Consider the following 12,259-nt stretch of genomic DNA (forward strand, 5'->3'; position numbering starts at 1 on the left):
TCTGGGAACCTGCTCCTCCCAGCACAGAGCAACCCCGCCCACGGCTCCCAGCATCCCGGCCCTGCCGCCCACGCTGAGGTGGGGAAAAACTTCAGAAAAGAGAAACTCTTACCACTGACAGATGCTTGAGATTTCTTGTTATCTATGTTAAAAAGAAGAAAAAAGAAAAGAAACCAGAGTAAACAGTTTTATATAATCACATATTTCCACGCTAAGTCAGTGCAGTAAGCATTTGCCCAGAGGTCATTTTCTAACACTGACTCGACTCTGCCTAGAAACTAGACAAAACGCACTTCGGGGCTTCAGCGTCTGAGTGTGAACACGTGCACGTGTGTGCCCCGCCGCCGGCAGTGCTGGCACACGAGAGGCTGAGGGCGGCCAGGGGCTGAGAGCCCTGTTTCCAGCCCGCTCGGGGCGGCGTCGCGTCTTCTGGATGAGGACACTGAGTCTGTCCAAGACTGCTTAGAAGCTGGATCCAGCCTGCCCTGGTGCTGGCGGGGAGCGGCTACAGCAATTCCACCCTCCCCCGGGGCGAGGCCGCCGTGGGCACCCCCGAAAAGGCAAGTGCCAGGGCCAGCTCCCACGTGGGCCCTGCAGCCCGTCAGGCTGAGCCCTTGTCAGGACAGACAGCTCAGGCCCCAGTCTTCTGGTGGTGGCTCCTCTTGTTCCAAACACCACGGGACAGCCCCAAACATGGCAAAGAAAGTGAAGTCAGTCTAAGAAGTCAGTGTGGGAGGGCGCAGTGGCCCTGCAGGGACTCCGGGGCCCCGGCGTCTCCCTGCATCTGAGGTGAGGGACAGTGGAGCCGCAGCCGCCCCACAGGGCTGTGTGGGAGGTGCCGCCTCCTGCGGGCGCACACGGCAGGCTGGCAGGAGGCGCTGTGGCTGGAAGCCTGGAGCGGCCCTGAGAGAAGCCAGGATGCAGGCCAGGCCTCACCAGGGCAGGACGCGGGCGGTACTGAGGAAGCTGGCCCCAGAAGCGTCCAGCCTGACGGGAACACGGTTAGGTCCAGCCTCCGTGGGTCAAAGAAAAAAAACCCAGATATCAGGGAAGGAAGTGTGTGTTCCAGGGTGGACTCTGCGCATTTAGGAACTGCCTAGAGATCAAAGCAGCAGTCCTTGAAGAGGGGAGGTCAAACAGACAGGCAATGAGAGCAGTCCAGCACAGACCCCCGGACGCTAACACCTCCCTCGGGCCACACCAGCAGGGTCCAGGCTGAAGCTCTGGGAGGCTGGGAAACACGGGACGAGGTGCGAAGCCGTGAAGAAGCTCCCAGAAAGCTGGCATTGTCCAAACAGCCCTCCCACGGTGATCACACCACCCACAGATGTGACGTTTTACTTACGGATATCTCGAAAATGAATAATGAGCCTGGCCACCAGAGAAAGGTATTCGTCCTGAAAGTAAAAACAGGAAGCAGTTGAAGCTCAGAGCAGAAGTGAGGCGAGTGACGCCCCTTCCCACCCCAGCCCCTCTGAGGTCCTCCTGGGGGCAGAGAAGGCAACTGAGCCGTCTGTCCATCCATCCAGCTCAGCCTCCTCTGGAATCCATCCCTCGGGAGAGGCCAGCAGAGCTTGGCTCCCCCAGGCCAGAGAAAGGCAGACAGAAAGAGAAACCAGGAAGGTATCCAGACAACAGAAGCCGCTGCTCCTCCAGCCTGCTGTCAACCCTGCAAGGGTGGGGGCGCCTCAAACACCCCCCCTTCCACAGCAGGGCCTGCCCAGCGTCACAGGGCACCTCGGAAGCAGGCCCGGGAGGGCAGGGCCGCTCTAGTCTCGCCTCTGTTTGGAGAAGCACTTCCGCTTTTCCCACGCCTGCTGCTGTTACGCTACTGACATGGTATTTACATGCAAATCTGGGTGGCCACCCCCCACCCCCGAGAATTCACTGCGAGGTCCGGGAGAGGGTGCAGCGTCACTCAGGGAGGCAGGTGAAGGCCCCTGCCCACGGCCCTCCTGGTTCCGGCGTTCCGCCCAGCAGGGCCTGCCTTTCACGGACTGTCCTCTTTGTAACCAAGGACACTCACTCCTGGGCGTTCCGGGAAATCACTACTGTGAGCTTGTCCTGGGGGCAACGAAGGGATGTTTGTAAGGAAACTCTTCTTTCAGAGAAGCTGAACCACCCTGCGAGGCAGACAGAGGGCAGAGCTTTGGCCCGCCTGCTCTCTCAAGCCCCTCCTAAGTCACAGGGACCCACCGCAGGGCACAGAGAACGGCTCTCAGGCGACACACCAAGGGGGTCTCTGAGACTCGACACATAACTCACCTTCTAACCACGTCAGCCCTCATCCATCTCAAACCGCCACCAGCGTGTCCTCAGCTGGGGAATCAGAGGAAAACGGGGGAAAGGCCCAGGAGGCCACAGGGCAGGTAGTGAGGGGTGGGATGCGAGGAAGGGGTGCTCAACACGCCCCCTCCTGATGCCCCTCAATTTCTGGGAGGAAAGAAGTCCCCAAATCACCTGAGCAGGCTGGCCCCCGAAGGGCAGCAGGGTGGCAAGTGGGGAGCAAGGGAAGTGCGGGCTAAAGGAAGCTCAGAAACGAGGTGGCCAAGGCGAGGAGCCAGGGACGGGGAGCCGGCCAGGTCGAGAGCTGACTCTGTAAGGCCAACTTCTGGGTCAGAGGAACCTCAAAAGGATCTGCTGAGCTTTTTCTACTTCCAAATCAAGAGCAAGCCGGTTACAAAGCAACCAGTTCATTAAAAAATCCACAAACAACAAATGCTGGAGAGGGCGTGGAGAAAAGGGAGCCCTCCTACCCTGCTGATGGGAACCCACACTGGTGCAGCTACCACGGAGAACAGTGTGGAGGGTCCTCAAAAAAACTAAAAACAGGACTACGATTAGACCCAGGAGTCCCGCCCCGGACAGCCAGAGGAGAGCAGGACTCGAACAGATGCACGACCCGGCACTCACACCAGCACCCTGCACGGCAGCCAGGACAGGGGAGCAGCCGAGTGCCCATCAGCAGAGGAGCGGCAAAGGGGACATGGTGCACGCACAACAGACCGCCAGTCCAGAAGAGGGGGAAACCGCACCGTCTAGACCAACACGGATGGACCCAGAGGCGACCACACTGAGCCGAGTTAAGTCAGACAGAGAGAACAAATCCCACATGCTATCGTTTATATCTAGAATGCAAAATATGACAGAGGAACTAATCTATGAAGTAGAAACAGACTCACAGACATACCACAGACAGACCTGTGGTTGCCAAGGGGTGGGGGTGGGGGTGGGGAAGGGATGGACCAGAAGCCGGGGCTCAGCAGGCGCGCACTGTTACGGTGTAAACGAGGCACGCAGCCCCGCAAAACGCTCTGTGGCCACGGTAACGGAGACGGACGCGGGAAGAACGGCGTGTGCGTAACTGAGTCACTTTGCTTAGAGACAGAAACCACGTGTGAATCAACCATACTTCAGGTAAAAGTAAAGCCACCAGTAGGAGGCCCAGGCGTGTATCCCCTGGCACAGAACCAGGACCGAGTGCCTGGAGCCAGGTGGGCAGAGGGCACCGCAGTCCGCGCCCACTGAGGCTGCCCACGGCTAGGGCCACGGAGGCTCTGGGGACCGGAGGGGACAGAGAGGAGAGCGACCGCCCGACGGGAGAAGGGGGCACAGGGCGCGGCCGGCATGGAGCGCTCCTGTGGGTCAAGCCCTCGCGGGCCAACAGGCCGCCCCTCCAGCCCCCAGGGCGGCTGCCTGACCCCCCGTGCAGACTGGCCTCCCCAGCGGGGGGACTTCCGGGCCCCCAAGCAGACACACGGGTTATGGGCCCACTTCTGCTCCAAGGCGCCCTTCCTAGGGCAGCCTCGAAAAGGCGAGAAGGCGCACCCCCCACCCCCCCACACCGGCCCCTGCCCCGTTCTCGCTCTGGGTGTGACCGGGCACAGCGCAGCCGCACCCGCAGACCCACCCACGTCCCCCACGCCTGGGGGGCGGGCTGCCAGCGGGCTGGGGGCGGGGCCACAGGGCACAGAGTACAGGGATGCACGGCGTGGCTTCCTGCAGCTCCCACGCGGCATGTAGCCCGTCCACATCTCGGCCGAGGAGGAGGACGCCTCCCCTCACCAAGTGGAGGCAGAAGCAGGACACTCAGGCTGAGGTGCAACGCCCCAGGCTACACACGAGATGCTCCACTCTGTCAGAACTTCCGTGTAAGACTCCGGGAATCCGAACACACGCGTTTGCTTTATATCTGCACAGGAAAGGCTGCAGATCAACAATTAAACCCCAGAGATACCAGGAAGTGGGCTGGAAAGGAGACCTACTCCCTTGTTACACAGCTTTCACACTGGAAGTATATAAATCTTTTACCAAACTGAAGATAAAACCACAACAAAAGAACAAGTTCAAGTTTTAAAAATGCAAAATCAACCCAACACATGAGTTGACACAAGTTGGTGTCGAATCACATGGAAAAGGTTTTTCGGACCAATCATCTTAAAAAACAAAAAGCAAAAATTTCCTCAGAGAAAGGGGTTCATGTTAAGGACACATACAGCTGTAAAGAAATCCTAAACATCATCCCACATTTTGTCATTTGCTACCAATACTGGCGGTGATACTGGTCTGTTCATTCTGAAAGTCCTTTAAAGAAGTAATTATGCCAACGACATCAGAAGGCGAGAGATTCACACTGGAGAATAGATACACGCTTAAAATGAAAGCAAAACCCTGTAGCTGGAAATATCAATGTGAAATCACGGGGTTTTGAGATTGCTGCGTTTCAAAACCATAGGCCTCCTCAGGACTCCCACAACAGGCGCAGAAGCCGTGAGCAGCCTCAGGCCCACACTCAAGCCGCCAGGACCATTTTACCCTCCACAGGAACAAGGGCTCCTCAGAGCAACAGCTGACCCTGAACTAAGAGGCAAGCAAGCCACCAAAGATGGGGGGTCGTGACAGGGGCCCCAGGAGCAGGGGCGTGCCTGCGGCCGGCAGTGGGGCCCGTGACATGACCGCAGCAGAGGAGCGGCCGCGCTCCACCCCCGGGCCACCATTCCACAGGAAGGGGTTCCTGAGGGTCCCCAGAGGCTGTGTTTCAGGCAACCAAGACGCCCTAGTGGATGAAAGAAAGCCTTTCTTAGCAAGAAAACTCCACCTAATAAATGTAGAAGAAAAGCCAGGATTCAGGACGATTACCAGTTTGCAGCGCCCAGTTAAATGATGGAATCGTTAGCTAGTAAATGGACGGGATACTTCATAAAAAGTCAGGCTGTCCCTGTCCCAACTCCTGACCAACTGTGGCCTTGTGGGAATACCAAGACACCCAGAAATACACACAACATACACAACGATGAGGCACCACCTCCCACGTACTCTTGCTAACAAGACCCCTGCATACTGTGCTCCCCTGGCCCAACACCCAGGCCACAAGAAACACGGGGCAGGCAGGACCGAGCCAGGCCACGGAAGGTTGTTGGTGGGAACACGGTGGTAAGCAGTCTGTCACTGAAGACGCAGAGGAACTGAAGGAGCTGCTGAGAAAGCTCACGTTGTCTTCGAGAAGACAGATGGCATCAGAAACAGGACGCTGGGAGAGAGGCAAATGTTACAGGTACTTCTGGGGAGGGCTCGGGGGAAAGCAGAATGCGTGACCGGAAACGAAAGCAGGGAGAAGCCCTGCCACCCCGGGCAAACGTCTAGCTGCGCGGGCCGCAGGGAAGGTGGACCCCCCTGGGCAAACATATGGCTGCACGGGCCGCGGGCCGCGGGCTGTGGGGAAGGCGGACCCGAGAGGCATTGAACAGAGTTGGGGAGGGCTGGCTGGCCTACAGAGAGATGCGAGAGGGAAGAAAAAAACCCAGGGGAGAAAGGCCGAGCGGAAAGGAACCTGGGCCTGGTCTGGAAAATTCCCAGGCTGTCCGAGACACCAAAAACCAGCATGCAAACCAGGAGGTTCACTGTGCGTGCTCTGGAGAGAAGGCTGAGGGTGTGGCTGGACAGACTGCCAGGGCTGAGGAGACGAGGCACGCGAGGAATCCTCTGGGCCACCTCACAGACGCCGGGATGGGGGATGAAAGGTCTGTGGGGACCCCCTGTCTGATGGGGGCTCTGTCACACACACGAGGCCCATAAGGGTTAGTGTCATACAGCAGAGCCCCTGTCAACTTGGGCCAAAAGAGAGACAGGGCAACATTTTAAAAGGGCGTCAGGCTCCCTAAGTCTCCATGCAGCAAACAGGTCAAACGGGTAAGACTGATCAACTCCTGGCTGCAAACATGACCCCTGGGGGAGAGCCCTGGGCCCCGAGGCCAAAGTCACGAGCCTAAGGTCCGCCGTCTGTGGGAACCCGTCCAGCAGCTACAGGAAGCAAACACCCTGTCTCTCTAGACCAGCCCGCTCCGGGCACTTTATGCAGACGCCTCGCACAACGCGTGCCCTCTGGCGGCTGCGACCCTGCGCTCAGCGTGATGCTTCCAAGGTCCAGCCGAGCTGGGCCGCCCGTCCGTGCTCCCCCCGCCGCACGGCCCACCCTGTGGCCAGCCCGCATCCTGGCCCCCACGGGTCAGGTGGTGCGCGCGTGGGGCCCCGCTTTCTGGCTGCAGTGAGTGGTGCTGCCGGTACCTGCGCGCACACTCTGGCGCGCGGGGCGCCTGCTTGGCTTCTGGGGTCGCCAGTGCGCCCACGGCGGCCGCTCCACTGGACCTCCTTCCAGCAGCGTCTGACGGTTCCCACTTCTCACGGCACTCCTCAGGTGAGGAAGCAGTGTGCACCCATTTTTACTGCCGCCGCCACGAACGTGAAGCCGCAGTTCACGGTGGTTTGGATTTGCTTTTCCCTAACAACGAGGGACACTGGCCATCTTTTCACGGCTTCTTGGCCATCAGACTGTCTTCTCTAGAGAAGCGTCTATCCACGTTCCTCACCCGCGTCTGAGTTGGGTGTTTGGCCTCTTGTCGTGGAGCTGTGGTTCTTTATGCACTGCGGGCTCCAGTCCCTCTTCGGATACATGGTTCCCAGGTGCTTCCTCCCACTTCACAGGCCTCTTTACCCTCTTCGGTGTCCTTTGATACACAACAGCTTTTACGTTTTTTTGACTTTAAACTCTTTTATTTTGCACTAGAGTACAGACAACGAACAATGTTGTGGTGTTTTCAGAGGCACTCAGGCACGCGTGCCCGTGCACATCCGCTCACACTCAGGCACGCGTGCCCGTGCACATCCGCTCACACTCAGGCACGCGTGCCCGTGCACATCCGCTCACAGCTTCAGCTCTGGTGAAGGCTGTGCTGCCTGTGCTTTTGGGGTCCTGAGTGAGAAGCCACTGCCTAACCTGAGGTCACAAAGACTCATGCCTGTATCTAGGAGTCTCGCAGTTTAACTCTTAGATCTTCCATCCCTTCGAGTTAAGGTCTGTGTACGGTGCGCGGCTGGGTTCCCACTTCAGTGTTACCACGCGGTAACGCAGCTGCTCTCGTCCCAGACACGGCTAGGGTAGGCCCTGGAGCTCCGCGGGGCAGTCCGTCAGCTGCTACCAAGTCTGTGTGCGAGCGCTCCTGTGCTGCAACCGTGTCAGTGCGCAGCGCAGGCGCCAGAGCCAGTGCGCCCAGCCAGGCCTTTGCCAAGTGTCGTGTTGCCGCTCACATAATTTTACATCTTACCTTTAGACAGCGTAAAATATTTCAGACATACAAAAAACGATCAGCGTAACGAACGGCAGCGGCCCCTTACCCAGTTTAAACTGAGCACTAAGTTCAGATGGAGAAAGTCAGCAAGCCAGCCCCCACGCCGCCTGGCCCACACCCAATTCTTCACGGCTGAAGTGGAGACAGTCCCACGGACTGCACGGGGTGTTCGTAAAGCACTCTCTCAGCATGGAAACAGAGCCACCGAAAACCGCGGCAAGCACCTAGCAAGCCTGCTGACGTGGGGGGTGCAGCAGGAGGCCCGGCCAGCACCCCAGACGGCAGAGGGCAGGAGGCAGGCTCTGGCCCTGCCACCCACTGGCCACACCCAGGCCTTTCTAGCAGGTCTCAGCAGCTGCTGCGAGGAAAATGCTGATCTTTTCACGCCGTTTGCAGTTTTCAATGTATACAGTTGTCCTTTTCTCCTCCGATAACTGTCCCTGATCAAACAAGGACAGCAGAAGACGTCTTCGGGTTCAGTCAAAGGCTGACTGTGGGCTTGTGGGTCCACAAGCAGGGCTGGAGAAGGCGGGGCCTCCCGGTCAGCCATGCGCTCACCACCCCTCTCCCAGGCCGCGCCCTGCACGTCCCCCTCAGAGGGACGTCTGCGCGCCCTGGCCCGCCAATGAGCAGCCTCCAGGCTGCCTCCCAAGCCCAACACTCTTGGCCTCCCTGGTACCTGGGTTCACCTTGGCCCCCGCCAGGGGAGCTCACACTTCACACCAGAGACACGCTACTTGTGCCCAGGACTATACACCATGCATGAGAGCTGGGCCGTGCTTAACATACAAGCCTCATCTAAAAACTCTCACAAAGGGTGGTCCGCCATCAACGAGGTGGCGGCCAGAGAAAACACTATTAACATTCACAAGTGCACCCATGGAGTGGGTTTCAAGAAGCATGCCCCTGGGGCATGCCAAGAAACCGGGAAATTCACCATGAAGGGGGGATCCCCTGACGTGTGTATCAGCACCAGGCCCAGCAGAGCTGTGGGCCAGAGGGGAGCGGAGCGCCCCACACCGATCCGTGTGCGGCTGTCCAGAAAACGTGGTGGAGACCCACCGAACAAGTTCTCCAGGCTGGTTACCTACGTGCCTGTCACCACTTTCAAAAATCTGTGGTGGATGAGAACTGCTGATGGTCCAATTAAGTTACTGAACTTCAAGAAAAACAAAACAACCAACCCGACGATAAGCAAACATCAGCCACGCACGCGGCCGTGATGAGCCGCTTCACACACGCAGCACAGAGGTCGGCGCCCTGGCACCCCCCCGCCCCGTCTTCAGAGTGCGCCAGCTGTCATCACATACCCCCAGGCCCTGTGGTTTCTGCTTCCCTCAGTCTCTCTGAGGCAGAGAGCAGACCCACCTGCTGGAATTCAGGTGTTAAGAGTTAAACTGGGTGTTTGGATGTCTTTTGCTTTGCGAGATGGGAGGAAGTGAAGGAAAGATGGCAGGCTCTGACCACAGGCCCCCGGGTGGGAGACTGCCTGGGCAAGCCCCCTGGGCGCTGTGTGCCCGAGCCACCCCAGCTGCATCCTGGGGCGCGCAGCTGTGCCTACTTCCCGGCCTTGCAAGGGGCGTTTACTCCACCCCCGCCCGACCCAGAGTCAGGATACACACCATCGCCGCTCCAGGTCACGGCTCTCTGGGGCAGCTGCTCAGATAGCAATAGACAGCCACCAGTGCTGGGCAGCAAGGGGAGCGTTTCCAAAGGAGACAGTTCAGGAAGCCCCCCAAGGCTCTCATCTCATCCCCCAAACACCAGCACATTACACACTCAACATGAGATGCGCCTCCAAAACTTGGAGAGCTCTTCAATAGAAACACTAATGACTCAACTTTAAAACGGACAAAGGGTCTGAACAAACATTTCTCTAAAGAAAATATACAAATGACTAATAAACATAGTAAACCACCTGGGAATGCAAATCAAAACCACAATGAGGGGGCTACCTCGTGGTTCAGTGGTTAAGAACATGCCTGCCAGGGCAGGCGACATGGGTTCCATCCCTGGTCTAAGATCCTAGGTGTTCCAGGGCAACGAAGCCTGCCGCCGCAACCACTGGGCCTGAGCTCTGAAACCCGTGAGCCACATGCACGGAAGCCCACGCGCTGGCAAGCCCAGGCTCCACGACCGGGGCCACCGCGATGAGAGGCCTGCACACGACAGCCAGAGAGCGCCCCGACTCGCTGCACCGAAGGAGAGGCGGCAGCAGCAGTGAAGGCCCAGCATGGCCAGGAATTAATTCATGTTTAAAAGCCACAGCGAGGCACCACTCCACACTCACCGTGAAGGCTACAATAACACAGTAACAAGTGCTGAGGAGGAGTGGAGAAACTGGAACAAAATACACCCCCAGTGAGAATGTAAAATGGTTCGGCTGCTTTGAAAACAATTTGGCAATTCCTCAAAAGGTTAAACAGAACTACCACCTGATCCAGCAACTTCTTACCCAGGTATATACCAAAGAGAAAGGAAAACGCATGTTCCCAGGCGAGCTGGCACATAAATGTTCAGACTAGCATTACTGTAACAGCCAGAAAGCAGAAACAGTCCAGATGTACATCAACTGATGGGTTTACTGTTGCTCAGCTGTGTCCGACTCTTTGCGACCCCATGGACTGCAGCACGCCAGGCTCCCCTGTCCTTCACCATCTGCCGGGGTTTACTCAAACTCACGTGCACTGAGTCAGTGATGCCATCCAACCATCTCCTCCTGTTGTCCCCTTCTCCGCCCACCTTCAATCTTTCCCAGCATCAAGGTCTTTTCTAATGAGTCAGCTCTTCGCATCAGGTAGCCAGAGTATTGGAGCTTCAGCATCAGTCCTTCCAATGAATACTCAGGACTGACTTCCTTTACAACTGACTGGTTGGGTCTCCTTGCAGTCCAAGGGACTCTCAAGAGCCTTCTCCAAAACCACAGTTTAAAAGCATCAATTCTTCGGCGCTCAGCCTTCTTTATGGTCCAACTCTCACATCCATACATAACCACTGGAAAAACCATAGCTTTGACAATGAGGGATGGATAAAGGAAATGTGGCGCATCCGTGCAAGGGAACATTATTCGAAAATAAAAAGGAGTGGAATGCATGCCACAACACAGCTCGTGGATGAACACTGAGAATGTGTTACTAAGACGCCACAGAAGCATTGTATTTCACGATCGCATTCTTATGAAAAGTACAGGACAGGCAAATCGATAGCAACAGGAAGCAGGCAGGTGGCTGCGCAGGGCTGAGGAGGACGGGGAATGCGGCTCATGGGCGCAGTTTCCTGAGGAAATGCCCTAGGAGACCCTGGGGCCCAGTGGTCAGGGTTCCGGGCTTTCACTGCCAGGGCCCGGGTTCAATCCCTGGTCAGGGAAGTGACATACCACAGGCCAAGCGGAGCCACCAAACAAGGAAAAGAAAGAAAAGAAACTCCTCTGAAACACATCACGGTGATGGTTGCACAACTCTGAGAAGCCCTAAAGACGGCTGCACCGCAGACTCTACTGGGTGAATTGTACAATGTGTGAATCAGAGCTCGATATGGCTGCTATAAAAGAAGAAATGCTTACCATCCTCTGAGCACGGGCGGCTCAGCCTCCACCTACACGTGCTCACTAACACACACATGTGTGTGCTGATCAAGCCCAGGCCAGTCAGCTCTGTCTTCCCGTTTCAGAAAGTATTTACCTTATCTAAACACTCAGACAGGCTCAAGGTTGCCCGACGGAGCTCTGTGCGTCTCGACAGCCGGCTCACCCACACCAGTACCCGGCCGTAAGTACCGTCTGCTTTGGACTCTCGACACAGAGGCTCCCAGAGCTGCAGCCCCGCGCTCAGGCGCCAGGCGCCCGGCGGAGCCAGGCGGCCAGACGAGCGCCTTCTGCGTGTCTGTCCCGCTTCACTGTGACCAGCAGCTCTGCCCCCGGGAGGGCGCACGATGACAGGAGGGGTTGCGTGGCGCCCAGCCAGCCCCGTTCTCGTGAGAGCTCACAGAGGACCTGCCCAGCCCGTCCGTGCCAGGGCTACGCCCTCCGTGAGCAGCTCCTGCATCACTGAGAAGGGGCGCGAGCCCTTCTGGACCCACCTGCAGGGGCCCGACCCCTGGGGAGGCCTGAGCCTGAGGACAGAGTGTTTCTGCCTCGGGGCACTGTCCACAGGAGCCGTCAAGGCCCAACAGCACCCTACAGGACTCACGGGAGCTGGGCGCGGACAGGGTGCCAACAGGCCAGCCTGGGCACCCATGCACTGCCCTCCCACAGCGGTCCCACAGACAGCACCCAGCAGTGAGCGGCCACCCCGTCCCCGCGGCCTGGCACCTGCCCCACGCGCCGTCCCCCAGGGCTTACCCGGGTCTTGGCCTTCAGGAACACGTGGCTCTCCATGTCCTTGCTGGATTTGCTGTGGGCCACGCCAGCCTTCCTCATGGCATCTTCGCTGGAATACAAAGGAGGAGAGACGTTGACACAGGCTCCCTGGCCAGCGCCCTCACAGCAGCTGTCCGGGGCCCACGGGCGGCCTGCCCACCAGCCTGGCCGAGGCCCAGGGCAGCCATGGAGGGAGGGGCCCTCAGTACAGTGAGGAAAGGTGGCCGAACGCAGGAGAAGGCGGCAGGGCCGTGAACGGCGGTCACCCTGGCAAGGA

The 12,259-nt window shown here is 58.0% G+C and overlaps 1 protein-coding gene across 5 annotated transcripts in view; it reads right to left on the reverse strand.

Moving 5' to 3' along the window:
* The window catches only part of MED15 (mediator complex subunit 15), a 45,170-nt gene that overhangs the window by 17,980 nt on the left and 14,931 nt on the right, over nt 1-12,259 (reverse strand). For all 5 annotated transcript variants that reach the window (XM_010814253.4, XM_010814252.4, XM_059876169.1 and 2 more), the window contains 3 exon segments: nt 11,965-12,052; nt 1,346-1,397; nt 113-142 (listed from right to left, as the gene is read on the reverse strand). In XM_010814253.4, the coding sequence (XP_010812555.2) occupies nt 113-142; nt 1,346-1,397; nt 11,965-12,052 (170 nt within the window).

Source organism: Bos taurus, chromosome 17 (assembly GCF_002263795.3).
Source record: "Bos taurus isolate L1 Dominette 01449 registration number 42190680 breed Hereford chromosome 17, ARS-UCD2.0, whole genome shotgun sequence".
In the NCBI taxonomy this organism is placed as follows: domain Eukaryota; kingdom Metazoa; phylum Chordata; class Mammalia; order Artiodactyla; family Bovidae; genus Bos; species Bos taurus.